This window comes from Pteronotus mesoamericanus, unplaced genomic scaffold, assembly GCF_021234165.1.
Source record: "Pteronotus mesoamericanus isolate MK-2021 breed Mesoamerican mustached bat unplaced genomic scaffold, CSHL_Meso_final scaffold_167, whole genome shotgun sequence".
NCBI lineage: Eukaryota > Metazoa > Chordata > Mammalia > Chiroptera > Mormoopidae > Pteronotus > Pteronotus mesoamericanus.
The window spans coordinates 25,371,877-25,390,207 of NW_026555308.1; the positions used below are offsets into that span (position 1 = coordinate 25,371,877).

At 41.8% G+C, this 18,331-nt stretch overlaps 1 protein-coding gene across 1 annotated transcript in view; it reads left to right on the plus strand.

The window, feature by feature from the left end:
• Positions 1-5,693: 5,693 nt before the first annotated feature.
• Positions 5,694-18,331, plus strand: part of FBN2 (fibrillin 2) — a 249,570-nt gene continuing 236,932 nt past the window's right edge. Inside the window, exons 1-4 of the mRNA XM_054589866.1 lie at positions 5,694-5,968; positions 6,794-6,876; positions 11,336-11,434; positions 14,947-15,042. Of these exons, the coding sequence (XP_054445841.1) occupies positions 5,694-5,968; positions 6,794-6,876; positions 11,336-11,434; positions 14,947-15,042 (553 nt within the window). The remainder of the gene's footprint in view (positions 5,969-6,793; positions 6,877-11,335; positions 11,435-14,946; positions 15,043-18,331) is intronic.

Consider the following 18,331-nt stretch of genomic DNA (forward strand, 5'->3'; position numbering starts at 1 on the left):
TAAATTTTGATTATTGTATTTTTCACTTCTAAAAATATTTTTTATCTTGCTTCTTACATGTTCACAAATGGTCACTGAGACATTTTTATCATGGCTGCTTTAGAACCATTTCCAGATAATTCTAACACCTGTGTCATCTCAACATTGATAAGATTTTCTTTTCTCATCCAAGTTGAGATTCTCCTAGTTCATGGTATAATGAGTAATTTTCAATTATATTTGGATATTAGACTTCGGATCATACTTAAATCATCTGTTTTAGCAGCCTCCTTTGACACTGTGCAGAGGGTTGGGGAGAAGATGTGCTGCCCTGTTACTGCCAGATAGCAGTAAAAGTTTAAGTTCTGTTTCTGTTGTCACACGGGGTGGGAAGAGCTCTATGTTATTGCTCATATTGCTCATAAGGCAGGTGTGGAAGTACCAACTCCCTTCTAAACCTCTGCTATACCACCCTGGCTAGGAGGGAAAGGGCACTTCATAAGTGCTCCCCAAGAGGCTCCCCATGGCTACACAAGACCCCATGGGATAGGCAATGATAAAAGCCCTGACCCTCTACTACGGCTCCTCTGATACCATCCCAGCACATCCCAGCTGGCAGGATAGGGCATTACTGTTAAGTGGGAGTGGAAGCTGAGATTCTCCATGCACACCATACTTTAGTAAGTATAGGGAAACAGTATTAGAAAATATAACCCTGACCCTATTGTCACACCTCCCCAAATTAAAAATATATTCTTAATATTTGATAATCAGTTTTCAATCCTCCTATACCCCAAAGATTGCCTCAAAAATGTAATTTTACACCTGTGTTCAAATAAAAATTCCAGATAAGCTACAAAGTGTGCATTTGGTCATTAGACCAAATTGGTTACTCTTCCTTTTCCTGTGTCATTTATTTGAACAAAAATTGGTCTGTGGTATTTCCCATGTTCTGGATCTGGTTGACTATACTCCTGGGTATAATTCCAAGAATCTGGTGGTTAGATGGAAATGTATGATTACACTCAGGTTCATCTTTTTTTTTTTTTTAACAGATATTTTATAGCCAGTTCTGTGTACCTCTCATTACACCACTTAAGTAGACACATAATACCTGGTTGTTCTGCTTTTCAGAAATTTGCAATTAACCAATATGTTCCGGTGATAACAGCTTGAACCATTCATTGAAAAGCTCCCCATTGACTGTTCACCTAATGAAGGATGACTCAAATGCATTGATATTTTGGACCAGGTCATACTTTGTTATAAGGGACAGTACTATATAGGGGACTGTATAAGGGACTGTGCATTGTAGGATATTTAGCAGCATCCCTGATAACCTCAATATTCTCACCCATCAGTCCTGACATACCATCTTATGACAATAAAAATCTCTCCAGATATTATCAAATGTTCCCCAGGGAGAAAATAGCCTCTAGTTGAGAATTCTTGACTTAATGGTTTTAGTAGTCATTGATAACTATTGCCTGTGTCCATTACTTCATTAGACTTTGCAAAATTATAACTTTGCAAAGTCTATTAATCCATAGATTGATTCTGTTATTAATCCATAGATTAATTCTAATTGTTATTTCTGTGTTTACACCTGTGTTTTTTTTTAAGTAATACTTTCTCTGAGTCTGTCCAGCAAAGGCAGGATGTTTGATTATTTTATTTATCAGATTTCTATAATAACTGTGTCCTACTTCCAAAAGTGACCAATTAATTTTCGTTTGAAACATCATTTGGAACTCTTGAATATTTACACATTTCATATATTTCAGTCCTTGGCAGCACTTTTTTTTTTTTTTTTTTATGTTCATTTTCCGATCTTTTGTTAGCGGGGTCTTTTTCAAGTTAGCTCGTTTTCTTTTGACATGACCCTAATTGTTGATAATTTCCTTTCTTTCAAGCATGGCAGGGTAGATAGTCCAGACTCATCTTACATATTTCCTGCCCTGGCCCTGAAATCAGACTCTCAAGGAGCCTTCATTCCTTTTGCTGGGAAATGGTATTTAGGGACCACAATCTGGGCACAATGGGTGTTCATTGTTGCTGGGTTGTCACTACTTTCAGGTCTTTCCAATGTGTAGGACCAGGATATGCATAATTTTTTGAAAGATAAAATTAAGTTCTGATTCTATATTGGCATTTTAATTCAATTTAGGCTTACAATGTTTTTATTTTTTATAATTTAATTATGTGAAATCACAATTTCTAATATCTGTTTTTCTCTCCCTCCCTCCCTTTCTCTCTTTCTCATCCCACCCCCTCTCTCTCACATTATTCTCAGTGAATGCATTTCAGACTTCTTTGTAATTCATGCCATTCTTAGGTTATATCCTACTAAAGATGCATAGTCAAAATATTGTTTAAATATCACTTTAATTATTCCCTCTGGTTTTGCCACTGTGTGGTAAGTTCATTTGTTTTGTTTTCGATTTTAGGCATTGCTTTTATTAAATTTTTTAATTACATAAAATATACATAATTTCAAAGTTGGAACAATGAAACAAAACATTTAGAAATGTATAGCTTCCATCATCATCTCTTCCTCCATATCCTTTCTCTTCTCTAAGATAATCATTTTTATTAGATTTGGTTTATGTTTCTAGTTTTAACACACACACACATGGAAAGGTAGCACACAATTTGTAATATCTGGAATGTGGAATAAAATTTTTATTGTTATAAAAATATACATAACATAAAATTACCATTTTAACCATATTTAACATACAATTCAGTGGCATTAAGTACATTCGTAATTTTGCGCAACCATTATCCAATTAATTTCTATAACTCTTTCATCGTCCTAAATGGAAACTCTGTGCCCACTAACCAATAATTCTTCATTCCATTCTCCCCCTGCCCCAAATCTTGGTAAACTTTATTCTTCTTTCTGTCTCAATGGATTTGCCTATCCTATCTGCACCTTGCTTTTTCCATGGAATTTTATTTCTAGAGATCACTCCATAGGAGTATACAGAGATCCTCATTCATTTTTATAGCTACATAGTATTCCATTGAATGGATTAAGCTATGTATGTGCAACCAATTCTTTATTGATGGGAAATTTGTGTTCCTAATCTTTTGCTATTACTAACAGTGCTGCAGTGAACAGACTAATGTGTTTATAATTTCATTTTTTTTGCCTGTATATCTTTTAAATAGACTTTGAAAAGTGGCATTGCTGAATCAAAGGATAAGTGCATATGCAATTTTAGAGCATTTGGATTTGATGTAACAGGAATGTCATTTAAGTACTAAATAAAAACCCATTTAACAGGGTTACATGTTTTCAAGAATATGATTAAAACGCTAACCCAAGGGATAGTTACGTTATTTCACTTTTAGTTAAAATAATTTCATTTTTTGAAACAGCGCATGACAAATACTTTTCTTGGTGTCTTTAATTTCTTTGTATTTAAGCAAATTGATGTTGCACGTGAAATTATGTGATTCCTACTTTTTCTTATGCATTACGAGAATACTGTAAGAAGGTATACTACCTTAAGACTCTTTGTCAGACTACATTGGGAAAATAACGCAGGGAGTTCTGCCAACTCTCAGAGAATTTTGGCTGCCAAATTGCACATCTGGGCAATTCGGGCCAGGAAAAAAATTGTATACATATCTTTAAGGTTCTCTGGTTGAATAATCCAGACATTGCTCTCTTGTACTGTTTCCTAAACTGTGCTTGGATGGCAGTCCTAGTTTTCAGGGGTGTTGATTTTTAATTATGAAAGGCCATGGAATGAGCGACTACCAGGGTTTCACATAGACCTCATAAAAGCTGGGGCACAAAGGAAGACCCCAAAGGCGGGTGAGTGCAGAGGCAGATCTAAGGGTTCAGAGGGCAAGTCGCCAGCCTGGATGCACCAATTGCTAGGGTTTAATAATTAATCGGGAGTCTAAGCCAGGACACAAGGATATGCCCCAAGACCCATTTACGCGCCCTGCGTCCCGCGCCCCACCACCCCTTCCAGTCCCTCCCTTCCACACATTTCAGTTATAACTGTTGTCTGGCTGCAAACCCCGGCAGAGCCCTGCCAGGGGTCACCCTGGAGCACACCCCCTGCACTGACTCCCTGGGACCGCGGCGCCGGCACTCTGCCGAGGCCCCCCGCGGCCGCGTGTGCTCCCTCTTGTTGGAGGGCACATTTCAATCTGGAAACGCCCACCCGCTTCGGGTCCCTCCGACTGACGCCGCTCCGGGTGGGGAGGTGGGAGTAGGAGGGCGATGGGGAAGGCCTGGCCTCCTCGGATTGAGGTTGCAGCCAACTCCCGCGCGAGTCTCTATCCCTGCTTGGCTGCGAATTCACGCACCCGAGGTCTGGGTCCGGGTCTCACGTGAAACTGTGTGACTCCTACTTTTTCGGGAGGAACAGCTCTCATTCTCAAACTTGTGGCGTCTGCCGGGCGGGTTGGTTCAACCGTGGATCTAGCGAACCAGGCACTTTTAGAGACCCCGGTCCCTGGTCCGCGGCCCGGCGAGGGCGGAGGGGGAGGGGAAGGGGCTGCTGCCTCCTTTCCCAAATCCGGTCCCTAACCGCCCCCTCCCCCGTCGTCTGCTCGCTTTGTACAGGCAGTCAAAACAGAACTAGCGGCCAATTGAGGGGGACGGGAAGCAAAGCCGACTACAGCCTCACCCCCTCCAGCCGGCCCCTCGTCCTCCCTCCCCTTTCCCACTTCTCTCCTTGCCCTAACCTCGCCCCCATCCCCCGCTCATTTCCTCTCGCACCCAGGCTCGCCAATCCCTCTTTCCAAGCCCCTCTTCCAGCCCTGGCCTTCCTCCCCGGCTTGCCCCCTTTCTCCCCAATCTCAGTCCTCTCCCTTCCCTTCACCCTACCCCCTTTCCTTCCTCTTCCCCTCCCCCAAGCCCTAGCTCCCCTTGTTCCTCCCCCACCCAATCACCCCCTTACTCTGTCCCCGCCCACTCTGCGCCGGCCCCTCGGTCGGGGCTGCGCCCCACGTGTGGACGGCTGCGCTCCAGCCCCCACTGACAGCCGCCGCCCGCCGGCCCGCCCCGCGCCCCGCCTGGCCTCAAAACCCCCGCGCCGCGCCCTCGCCCGCCGCATCTTTCCCGGAGTCCAGCCTCCCGCCCTCCCTCTCACCGGCGGCTCGCCCGGCCCCGCGCACCTCAGCCCGGCTCCTCAGCCGCCGCTGGCGCGTCGCTGCCCCGCGGGACTCCAGGCGAGCCGGGAGCAAATCCGCCTCTTTTGGGGGGCTACTTTTGTTTGCTTGCCGACTTCTTTCTGGCGATTTTTGCAACTTTCCAAGATCTGGGCCGGGAGCGCACGGGAATTCACCGAGCCGCTGCGTGCAGGCCCTTTTTTTCTTTTGAGGTCCGCTTTCTTTGTAACTTTACGCCGCGGCTGCTCGGGTTACTTTTGTAATTTCCCGCCCCCGCCCGCTGGCGGTCCTGGAGTCCTTCGGGGCCGTGGCCCGGGGGATGCAACGTGGACCGCGCGGGGCTGCCGGCCGTCGCCGCCGCGCCTCGCCGCCCGCTGCGCTAGAGTCCGCGCCCCGCCGTCAGCTAGGGGGCTGGCGCTCGCTCCGGGGCTCCCGGTAGAGCTGGGAGCCCGAGCCCGAGGGCGTTTCGGGAGCCGACTAAGGGCTTGCTAGACCCTGACTTTTCTCGGGCCGCACGGGTTTTGTCTTTGAGCGCTCCTTCTCCGCGGACCACGGTCCGCGCGCTCTCGGCGCCCGCGATGGGGAGACGGCGGCGGCTGTGTCTCCAGCCCTACTTCGTCTTGCTGTGCTGCGTGGCGCTCTGCGTGCAGGGCACGGCCGGCCAGCCCCAGCCCCCGCTGCCCAAGCCGCCCCGGCCCCAGCCGCCCCGGCCCCAGCAGCCGCCGCAACAGGTCCGGCCCGCGGCGGCGGGCTCTGAAGGCGGGTTCGCGGTGCCCGAGTACCGAGAGGAGGGCGCCGCGGCGGCGGCGGCCAGTCGCGTCCGCAGGCGAGGACAGCAGGACGTGCTTCGAGGGTAGGTGGGCAGTCCACACCTGGGGAACCTCAGCTTGGCATCTTTCCATCCTACCCGCTTCCCGAACCTAGTTCTGGTGGCTAGTGCCCCGGCCCCCTCCAAGGGGAGACCCCGAACACTTTCACGAGCGCCTCCTTCTTTTTCTCCGCAACTCCGCGGGCAAAAAGCGCTCCCCTGGGGGGTGGGGGGGAGTTGGGCGGCGGGTGGGGTCGTAGGCCCGTGGGTGCGGATCGCAGAGCGTGTGCAGAGCCCGCGGTGTAGGAACAGGTTCCGAATGTCCGGCGGAATGAAGGCTTGAGTCCGCTCCGCACCCGGGCTGGTGGAGTCTGCTTGCTCCCCACCGTCGGGGGCGCCGCTCCGGAGCCTTTTGTTTGAGGACGTGTGCGGGGCTTACATTGCACTCTAATCAGGAACCCAAGCGCTCCACCTTTCGACGCGTCTTCCTTGACACGTCGGGGCCAAAGTAACAGTTGATCAAGGGGGACTAGGGTAAGGATTTTAGAAACGGAATGTTCCCTTTGTTCTCTGCATCCGGAGGCTAGAATGGTAGCAAATTATATGTTTCCACATTTCTTTTCGGCCTTTAAAAAGGCAGCAACGGAGGGCAGATGAAAGGCAATGTTTTAGACGTTTCTGACCCTCCCCCATTCCAGCGTGTAGCCCATCTATTTCCAAGCCTGCGCCCCAAACATTTGAAGTGTAGTTTTGGTTCATTTGTTCTCCCGAAATCTACTGTCGTAGGGCTTATGAAACGTGCTTGTGAAAACCGCTCATGTGTTACTACACCCTTCCCTACGTGTGTGTGACCTCGCTTGTCCATCGCAGGCCCAACGTGTGCGGATCCAGGTTCCACTCCTACTGCTGTCCGGGATGGAAGACGCTGCCTGGAGGAAACCAATGCATTGTCCGTGAGTGCTTGGCTGGGACTGCAGCTTGGGACAGCACTCTTGGCCCCATCTCTTGCATTTAGTCTTTTGGATATGCAGTTGCACTTAGAATCCAGTGGCCACATAGCTGTGATAATTAGGACATAGCCCTATTTGAATGGTGGGGGAAGCAGCAGCCGGTTTGCATCAGCTTAGATTTCACTTCTAGACTCTGTTGAAGGGCAATAATGATAAAGGTTTCAAAGATACTTGGAAGTTTTATCTTTCTGTGTCTATTAATACAAGCCGATGGGGGAGTACAGCAATTCCCTAGATAACTCAAAACCACTTTTTCCTAAAAGAGCCCAGATAAGACCACAGTGTGGTTATGTAAATTAACTGGCTTTTGACTCTGCATGAGGTTTAAGCCTTAGGAAGATCAAGCTTTCTTAGGCCTTTGTACAAAACCACTTTATTATATCTGGTTTCATCTCAACAGCCACACAACATAGATATGAAAGGAGCACTCTCACGCATGTACACTTGACCCAGGTTAACAAAATTTTTAAAAACAAGAACTCTTCCAAATGACTTCTTTATTTTTTGGAAGACATTTAGATTTGGGATTTGCAGACCAAACTTTCACAGTGCACTGTAGACTTTCAAACTGTGAGTCTCAGAACTTCACCAGTTCTGCATATCTGACCTTAAAAGTTTTGGTTATTTTATTCAGTTTCCAAAGTATATACCCAGCTCTCCAAGTTCTAATGGGAGAAGTCGTTAGTTATCAGTCTTACAGTGATGGACTGTGGGATGTCTAATTTCACATGTCTGTGAGTTTGTGAGTTGAAGTGTGACTGGCCCTCTTCTGTGTGTTTATATAGCACAGCCACATGTGTCTTGTCAGGAGGGGAGCCAGGTATCATAGACAGCATATTAGTTTAGAACCAGTCTTGACTTTGTATTGACCTTGATGTTCTTTGGGGAATAAATAATTATGCAACTGTGAACAGAGAAAAAGGGCAAGCCACACTAGCCAAGGGATAATAAGGATGTAGTGGCATCGCTGGCTCTATATTTATTGGTTTTGTGGGTTTGAGATAGACCCTTAATGTTTTTTTTTTCAGTACAGTTTTTAAAAAGAAATGAAATCTTGTGTTGTGAAGACTGGTTTTTTTTATTATTTTTTCTACCCTAAAAATCCCACAACTTCAGTAATGAGGCAAAAATAGGACAGAACAACTGTGTTTTTTAAGGTGATTCATAAACACTTGAAATAAACCCTCTGATTATGAACTCTTGCTTTTAAATTAAAAAGAAGGAAAGGGGTATTGCATTCTCTTCTCTTCAACACAGGAGTCATACATATGAGGCACTTTTGGAGGGTGCATTTACTCTTTCAGGCCAGTAGGGCATTACCATGTCTGCTTTAAACTTACATGGTTCCTAGAATCCTAAAACAGCTAACGTCACTCACCCCACACCTGCCATACTAGCCGGGAGTGACTTAAGCCCTGCGGAAAGTCTGACTCACTAAATGTAATGAATGTGACTGCCATTATTGAGTTGGAGAGCAGCCGAGGAGAAGGGATTGGTTTATGGTACGTGTTGAAAATCTGTAAAGTCAGATTTTATTGGATCAGTGTGGAATGGGAATTCCAGAGAACAGAGCCTTCCAGAATATTTACTGTGGAAATACACACACACACATATGTATGGCCCACTGAGTGTCAGCTTTAAATACTTTTGGTCTTTGAATAACATTGTGTACTTTACTTGTTTAGAAGATCAGTTTTGGAAATTTCAGCATAATAATATTGTAGCCTGCATTTTTACTTCTTGCGATATTTAGGTGCTTATGAAGTACAGTGGAAAGTACGTGTATCATAAATCTATAAAAAGCATAGACTTGAAATGATTTTTATATCTCCAAGAAATATTTACTACTCTTATGTTAAGAGATATCTACAAAAATATTTGTTAGTACATTTAAAAAATATTTTAAATACTGGAAGTATAAAATAGTGCACAAAATAGAGGGAAGGAGAATGTAATGCCTTTATAGGCTTTTGTATGGGTTTCACTTAAATTTTAACTTTTAATATTTCTGCATTAAATTCAGTAGTCCAACTATTTTGACATTTAAAATGATAATATCTGGAGTTAATAACCAGCTTAAAATCATTATCAAGTCAAAAATCAAGAATTTTGATTCCAGGATTTTCTGATGATACTGAATTATTTTTTATACTTACTGAATTTCCATCATTTCACAGAAGAAAAGCTCTGAAGCAATTTACAAAAAGAGTAAGTAAAATACAAGTAGAAAATGAGGGCCAAAGATTAATTTTTCTCTTACATTTGTACATCACCATTCTTTCTCTATAGAAAGATATTAAAATGTCAACTTCTAGAATTTTAATGTTTGGCCTTGACCGGGCTTCATGAGGAAAAGAAGATATTAAAAGAAAAATATTTCTCAAACTGCTAGAAACCTAATGCATTTTGATTTTAGTGTCTGTATTTTGTTGTTATTGTTCTTATTGTGGCCTGCAAAAATCACTGAAGTACTTTCAAGCTTCCAAATACTTGTTTCCAAAAGGAAAGTGACTTTCTCACTTTCCGTTGTTTATTTAAATCTTGTTAGTACATGAAGCAATGGAAAAGTTTGCTTATTAACATATTTATTGTGAAATTATGCTACAAAGGACATTTTGATCAGTGGAATAATAGTGGGAAGGGGTTGGCCCAGAATCGTAGCATTTGAGACCTGAAGAGAGAGCAGAACATTCCAATGTAATCCTTGAGTTTTATTTTACCAATGAGAAAACTAAACCCAGAGAAGCTGCGTCCCTGCCGCTCCCCCGCCAAGCTTGCAGTGGGTCAGTGGCAGAACAAGAACTCATCCTCAGACCTTTTACATACCACATATCTTTATAGTCACCTTCTCCCAGCATCACTGAAATCCCTATACCCCGGTCTTCTTTCCCTCTCCCTGCAGTATTTCTGGATCTCGTGGTCTTTGTATGATTGTGGGAGGGACAAATATTCAGGTGAGAAGCACTCTCTTGCTTCTCACTGGCTCAGAGATGGAGACCATACACGTGTGGCCATGACATGGATCTATCTGAGGATAACCATCTCCAGCCCATCAACCCTTGTTTGGGCTTAGGACCTGCACTTTGTATATCATCTAAGCCTAGACTAAATGTCTACCTGATGGGGAAGAATAATATTTTAATGAACATTTTTCATTGGAAAGCTCTTGGTGATCAGACACTCTGGTACTTTTTAAGAATGGTCATCTCCATGGTAGGAACTATGTTCTTGCCTAAAACCAGTTTTCTTTCCTCATACCATGATCTATGACATTTTCATATATAGGGAGTATTAATGGAAATGCTGGCCATGTTATATGAATGTGAAAGGCAATTTAGAAAAGAAAAACTAATACTGAGTGAGCTCGTTTCTGTGGAACATGCCCATATCATTTTTGGGGGTCTCAGATCTCTTTGGAAGTTGTTGAATCCCTCCCTAGCACATGACATATGCACATTGGCATAAATGTTTATAGCTAGTTTCAGGGTGTTTCCAGCGTCTCTCTTCTCATCTTGTTTCCATGCATCCAGTCATGGAGCATTAAAGCACAGAGCTTTTGTTCACAAAGAGAATTCAATTGTGGCTATAGAGATAAATCTCTTAGCTCCTAAATATGCTGGCTCTAAATATGGGAGAGGCTTCCAGTTTAAATGTACACAGCTAATGATTTTGAGGATCCATGGTATGTGCTGTGTCAGTGAGCCTAACATTCTTTGCTGCGATGACCCTCATACCTTGGAGGTCACAGCTGCAGGAGGCTTTGACTCTCCCTCCATCAAAATGTCGCAGCAGCTTTTCTGAGCAGCAGGAATAGGCTAGGTTCTGGAGATAATACAGGAGAAGAAAAGTTGGAGGAAGGAGAGAGGGAATTATTAAGAGAAACAAAGATTGATGGTGGTGCAGGTCAGATACCAGCCGGGAAGGAATGTGCATTGAACCCCTGGGGCTTGGCCAAGTCGTTAGGGTCTCGAGTCTCCGACTCAGCCAATTTCACATTCCCTGTCTCCTGTGAAGGTCCCTTACGGAGTGGGCTGTGTTTTCTGAGAGTACGCACTACCTCTGGGGTCCTCAACCCTCCCAGCTCCAGGACTGAAACTGTCTTCTCGTGGCGAATTCTGCCTTGAGTAGAAAAGACAAACTGTGTTGATAAGAGAGTTCCACATTTAGGATTATGGAACTTGAAATAGCTTCATTTGTTTGTACCTCATTGTAAGGATACTTGTGAGACTTGTTCTCATGTCTACACTGGGTAATTTCATTGCGTATCTGAAATTTAGACATTATATATTACATTTCATATCGTAGTTTTTTAGGTTTATTGTTTTTAACTATAGCGTCTTGTGTTGTACACTGTGGTTTATCACCAAATTATTCATTTACTTCCCTATTGTGCTTTCTACAGCAATATGTAGAAATAGTTGTGGAGATGGATTTTGTTCCCGTCCTAACATGTGTACTTGTTCCAGTGGCCAAATATCACCGACCTGTGGATCAAAATCAAGTATGTTTCTTCATGACCTTATTTAGTGCATTATTCTTAAGCTTTTGAGTAAATTCTAAATGTCATTTTCAATGAGGCTCTAAATCCATGATTATTTTTTTCACTAAATGGGTCTGTATTAATCTTTGGAGTAAAGTCCTGCCTTAGTTGTTGCCACTAGCGACTAAGGGGTAATGGGCTAATGATTTTCATTAAGAAAAAAATGATTTAGTTGTGGTCCAGAGGCTATGGTCTGTGCAGTGAAAGAGCCTGGATTCATTGGAAAAGTAATGCTTTGTGAATAATAGCTCTAACTTACTGGGTTTTTGCAATGTGCCCGGTACCGTTTTAAATGTTTGATGATATCATTTATTTAATCCTCCTGTGAGCACTGTGAGATACTATTGTTAGTCCATTTTACAGAGGAGGAGATTGAGGGACATGTAAATTAAGTAACTTGCCCAAGGCAACATAGATTTAAATTCAGGTATTCTGAAGCCTAAACTTAGAGACTCAAACCCTAGGCTCTAGTTTGCCTTGCTAAACTCCTGTGGCTCATATCCTGTTTCGTGGGTTAATTAAAGGGGAAGGATAATAGGATTTGGAATAAAACAAGTATTTATTGTGTACTGACCAGATGCTTCACATATATTAACTTGTTTTGCTTTGCATGTATGAACTCCCAACAACTCTGTTAAATCACTGTGACAGTGAACTAAGAGTTTGTTATTCATCACTCAGTTAGAAAGCTTTGGGTCTTTAAGGTTCAAGATTAATCTTTTGGACCAGTGTTTAAGGTAACATTATCACAAGGAGGAAGCTGATGTCATTTATTTAACTCTCAATAATTAAATAAATCTCTAAGTTTGCCTTAAACTAGTGTGAAGTTGTTACACATTTTTTTAAAGATTTTATTTATTTATTTTTAGAAAGGGGGAAGGAAGGGAGAGAGGGAAACATCAACATGTGGTTGCCTCTAGAGTGCCCCCTACTGGGAACCTTGCCTGCAACCCAGGCATGTGTCCTGAATGGGAATCGAACTGGCAACCCTTTGGTTCTCAGGCGTGCGCTCAGTCCACTGAGCAACATCAGCCAGGGCTGAAGTTTTTACACTTTTAACATTTCTCTCCCTGAATTTTCCCTAAGAAAAGGTAATTGAAAATCTTTCTGACTCAAGAATATAAGATTCAACATTCATACAAGAAATGTCATTGTCTTCTGATGAAACTTCTGATTCAAATTCTAGTTTCACTTTCTTTGAAAATAATATGTCATTTTCACAGCGTTTTTAAAACTTATTACTCAAAATTCATTGAGACTATTTAGCAAATTTCCTCTACTCCTGTTCTGAACCTCCTTTGTCTGATTGTCTGGAAGAAACGCTTGCCTTTATCTTCATTATCCTGTTCCCATTTTTCTCACATATGCCCTCAGCAAAAAAACTCAGTCCTGAAGAAATTTTACTTAGTTCCTCTACCTGGGCAGCTGAACATTTTCTGGCCCACCCTTGGTTTATGGTATATAATTTACAAGTGGGACCCAAAAAAACCCTGGAAGTATTTTCTGGAGGGCGGGCCTCAGGTAGTACAGGCTTCCCACGCTAGGTGGGTGGGTAGCCTAGGAGCCCCTCTGTATCAGTGTACCCACTGGCGTCATTGTGAGAGTCAGCTTCAGTTAGTTTTTTTAAGACTCTTTCAACGTGTTTGCCCATTTCATGATGGGCGATTTATGAGCACACCTGCCCACACCGTGTTGAATGTTTAGCAGTTTTTGACCAGAAATGACATGACCCCCTGTGCCCCATCCTCCCTATTCACCCAGTCTTGCTCCCTGAATGAAAAAATTTCTCAAAAGGAAACATTTGCCAATGTGGAAGAGGTAAAAAACAAAACAAAACAGAGAAAACAGCAGAAGCGCTAAAAGGCTTCAAAATTGACAAGTTCAAAAATTGTTTTGAGCAATAGAAAAAAATGTCTCCATAGGTGTATTGCATTAAATGGAGAGCACTTTGAAGGTGACTGAAGTTTAAACATGTCAGAATAAATACTCAAATTTTATAAACAAATTTTGTTTTTTGGAGGCCCGCCCCTTGTAGTAGGGACTCCATGAATTATTTATTTAGCCTTGACTAATATACCCTTTTCATCACAATCTTCTTCATTCTTTCCATTCCTCATCCTGCTCCACCGCCTTAAAACATTAATCACTATTAATCTCCTTGAAGTACTTTCCTTTCTCTTCACTTATGTAATATCAGTGGCCTGCAATCCTCCTATTCATGGTTATTTTTAGTCTACTTTCAGTGTTTGTATTCCCAAGAATTCTGTTCTTTGTGGATGAACTCACTTACATATATGTCTTCATCTACTACCAATTTCCTATTTAGCATCTCCATCTGAATGCATCCGAAGCTCGGTCACATGAAACCCTTGATTCGTTGCTGGCCGCTGTCTGTTTCTTCCACAGTTTCACTTGCCTCAGCAAATGGCACTGCCATCCACCCAATACTGAAGCAACTGCTTCTCTTTTTCTTACATCAACTCTTTTTAAGAAAACCTGCTGGCTCTTCTGAAAAGTGTATCTCAAACACATTTTCTTTCTATCACCACTCTATCACCTCTCACCTGGACTATTGCAGTAACCTCCTCACGGGTTCCCCAGTTCTAATGTTGCCCTCATTAAATTCAGTCTCTGCAAAGCAGCTAGAGTGATCTTTTAAAAATATAAATCATATCACTTCACTGTCTTAATGTATATCCTTTCAAGGACTCCCAGTTGCATTTGGGGTAATGCAAACCCTTCCATGGCAGAGGAGGCCTTTCATTAGCTGGCTGGCCTCTGCCTGCTTCTCTAAGGTTTATAATCATGTGAATCTTTCAGTTCTGCAGAGGGAACTCTCTCATTCTAAGGTCTTTTGGTGTGTCAAGTCCTCCTGTGAGGTTCCCCCTTGGTACTTCTTCTGTGTGGTTCATTGTAGTCCTCTAGAACTCAGCTAAATGTCGCATCAGAGTGGTCCTGTCTGGCTCCAGTGTCTTGATTCCTTCTTGGGTCCAAGCCATCCTCCTTTACAACACAGTTCCCTTCAGAGAACTTATCACACTCTATAATGACACCATGGTATTTGTTTACTTGGATTCTGTCTGTCTCACTATGGAATGTAGGCTCCATGACAGTGGATACCTGCTCCATCATGACAGCAGAGCTCTGAGCTCATGGCTGGCACTCAGCCCCTGCGTTCTCAACAGACACATTGTCTCCTGCATCTTAGAAACTATGTTACTAGTTACCTTATACTCATTTCCTTTAACACTGAAAGTGTAACACATCTTGAACACAAACTTAATAACATATGTTGTAACAGATATGCTCGTGTGTGCACTTACAACAAATAAACACAGGTATGCACGGGTCATAACATTTACTTCTGTAGACTATATTTTCGTTGAATTGGATATTGAATATAGTTTTATAACTCTCACAAATACTGTAATTTTGACTGTTGATATTTTTATATTTTTTGTTGTTCTTTGCAGTTCAGCAGTGCAGCGTTAGATGCATGAATGGTGGAACCTGTGCAGATGACCATTGCCAGTGCCAGAAGGGATATATTGGAACTTACTGTGGACAACGTAAGGAATATTAGAATAGACTTGATTTATTAGAAACAATTATATTTAGTGGATATTTCATACTAAGTTACAACTTAAGGTCTTGTAAAGTCTATCATCCTTTAAAAAAGTAATTTTACGTAGTAAGCCATACCTTACATCTGAATTTCTGATTTTTATCTACAAGATTTTTTCTAACTTTAAATTTTTTTGTGTGTTTAATAACATTGATGGTGTTGAACACCACTAGCACTTTATCAAATTTGACACATACCACCAAAAAAATCTACTTGTTTTTCTTTTATCTATCTCTATAAAACAGGTATACCTTTCTGAAAAAATGTGAGCTTTGCTTTGCGCTGTGTGTGTGTGTATGATTTTTTAGGCTGTCCCAAAGTTAACTGTTGGAGAGCCAAGCTTATAAATTGTCCTTTGCTAAAATATGTTTAATTACTTAATACTATCATACAAGGCTGTCAAATGACATTTTAGAAATCAGATGTCATTGTGAAAGAGGGAGCTTTAATCTGACAAAGCTCTTATCTTCAGTCACTGGAGACTATTCTGTAGTAATCAAGAAGTAACATTTTGGCAAGGATGTAAGGATTGTTGCTCCTGGGTTGTGACACATCACTAGGGAATACTTGAGGTTAGTGTTTCCCAAATTGTGGAACTCTGCTGGGAACCTATATTTCGAAGTATGTGTGAGTAGAAGGACATGACAAAGAAAGTTGAACTGTAAGTTGTAAGAAAGTTCCATTTTACTTAATTTGCATTTCATCAGATGCAGAATCTAGTTTTGCTGCTAATCTGTAAGGCCTCCCTAGGAATCGCTCGTCCACATTTTTAACGTATAAAGACCGAGTCTTAGGGGTGCAAGAATATCTAGCTTCTTTTAAATTAAACTTACTTTTGTTGTGGTTAAAATTTTAAAAAATTGTGGTTAAATGTGTACAGCCTAAACTTTTCCATTTTAACCCTTATTAAGTATATAGTCCAGTAGCATTCAGCACATTCGTGGTGTTGTGCAGCCATCACTGCCGTCCACCTACACAACTTTTTTCATGTTGCAGAACTGAAACTGTGTGCCCATTGGACACTAACCCCCCATTTCTTTCTCACCCAGCTCCCAGCAGCCACCATTCTACTTTCTGTCTCCATGAATTTGACTACTCTGGGTGCCTCATATAACTAATCTTACATTATTTGGGTTTGTTTTTTGTTTTTTTGTGACCGGCTTATTTTACTTAGCGTGATTTTGTTTATGGTTCATCCATGTTATAGCATGTATCAGAAGTCTCTCTTCTTTACAATACTCTGTTTTATGCAAATACCTTATTTTGTTTCTTTATTTGTGCATTGATGGACACGTGAGGTATTTCCACCTTTGGCCATTGTGAATAATGCTGCTGTGAACATCCTCATAAGTGGAATTGCTGGATCATGTAGTAGTTCTAGTTTTAATTTTTTAAAGAGCTACAATAATGTTTTTGTTTTATAAGAGCTGGCTATTTACCTATTTATTTTAGAGAAAGGGAGAGAGAGAGTGAGAGAAAGAGAGAAAGGAATATCAATTATTTGTTGTTCCACTTCCTTATGCATTCATTGGTTTATTATTGCATGTGCCATGACCGGGGATCAGACCTGCAACCTTGAAGTATTGGGATGATGCTCTAACGAACTGAACGATCTGGCCAGGGCTGCAGTACTATTTTCCATGTTGGCTGCACTATTTTACATTCCCGCCAGAAGCGTAGAAGGGCTCCAGTTTCTTCATATCCTTGCCAACACTTGTTATTTCTGTTTGTCTTTTTGATGATGTGTGTCCTAATAGACAGATATAAAGTGGTATCTCCTTGTCGTGGTTTTAGAGTTATTTTTAAGATTGTCTTCTAGTTAGGGTAATTATAGCTTCTCATTTATAAGTGTTATAAAATTTTCTTTTAAAATAATTTTAAATAAATAGTGAATCAATTTAAAGAAAAATATCCTGTTAGGGTCAGGATTAGGCCAACTTTTTCTATAAAAGCTATATAGTAAATATTTTAGACTTCATGGTCTGAAGACCAAACACTGACCCCTGCCATTGTAGTGCAAAAGTGACTATAGACAACATGTAAATGAAGGAGCTTGGCTGTGTTTCAGCAAAATTCTATTTATGAACACAGAAATGTGAATTTCACCTGATTTCCACTGTCACAAATACATCTTCTTAGATTTTTCAGCCACTTAGTAGTATCAAAATCCCCCTGCCCCACCCCCGCCGCAGCTCAGGGGCAGTGCAAAAACAGGCCGTGGGCCAGGTCTGGTCTGTGGTCATAGTTTGCAGGTCTCCAGGCTAGTACAGGAAAGAGCTGGACAACAGAGGAACAGGAATTCTAGCCACGTGTTGTTTTTCATGGATATTTCTTTTCTATATTTTTCATACATTAAGGTTTCTCCAAATTTTATACAGTGGACTCCAGTTTATAATCATAAAAAAGGGAAAAGTCTATTATGAACCTGGTGTTTATAAGCAGGCAGATTTGTACCTTTCTTTATACCTACAAAAACATTGAGAGACCTGATCACATCTTTTACAGAGTTTAGTAGCCAGAGAACAGACAAAAGTATCCTTTTGAAACTCAACTTTTTCTTTTTGGGGGGCAGAGGGGAATCATAATTACTTTAAAATTAAAGGGGAAAGAACCTTGCTTCAAGTCATCTTTCAGAATGTTTGCTCAAATCTATGTTGAATCTAGTCACTTTTGGCGCAAATTCAGCTGCTGTACCTATCTGAGGTATATGCGTGTATGTCTGTATTTTCCCAAAGGTTCTGTAGAAAGAGCTCTGTCCCTTCCCTGCTCTTCACACACAGATGGGAAGCGAGAGGATAACAAGTAGTTTCCCTTCCTGGAAGAGGTGCTTTTATGTTCTTCTGCCCCATGTCAAACCATATTGATGTTACCACACTTTCCAATCAGGGAAAAGGGAAAAGCACTGGGTCAGAAGAGCAACGTGAAAATCTGTTCTCTAGATATATTATGGGATAAAACCATCCTTGCCCAACATTTATCTCAGGGGCAATAGAACAAACAGTATAAGCAGAATATGTAACAAAATCATTGGTCAGCAAATAAAAGGTGAGGGTAAAATAACTGGTACACATCAGCTCAAGAAATGGCTTAAGGAAAATACTTTCTGTGTTGTTTGATATAGACAAAATGCTACTATACTGAAAGTAAAGAAGCAGATGTAATAATTTTCAGCTTGCAAATCCAGGAAGATTCTGGAAATATGTTTGCAAAAATGAGAATTATAAAAAACATTT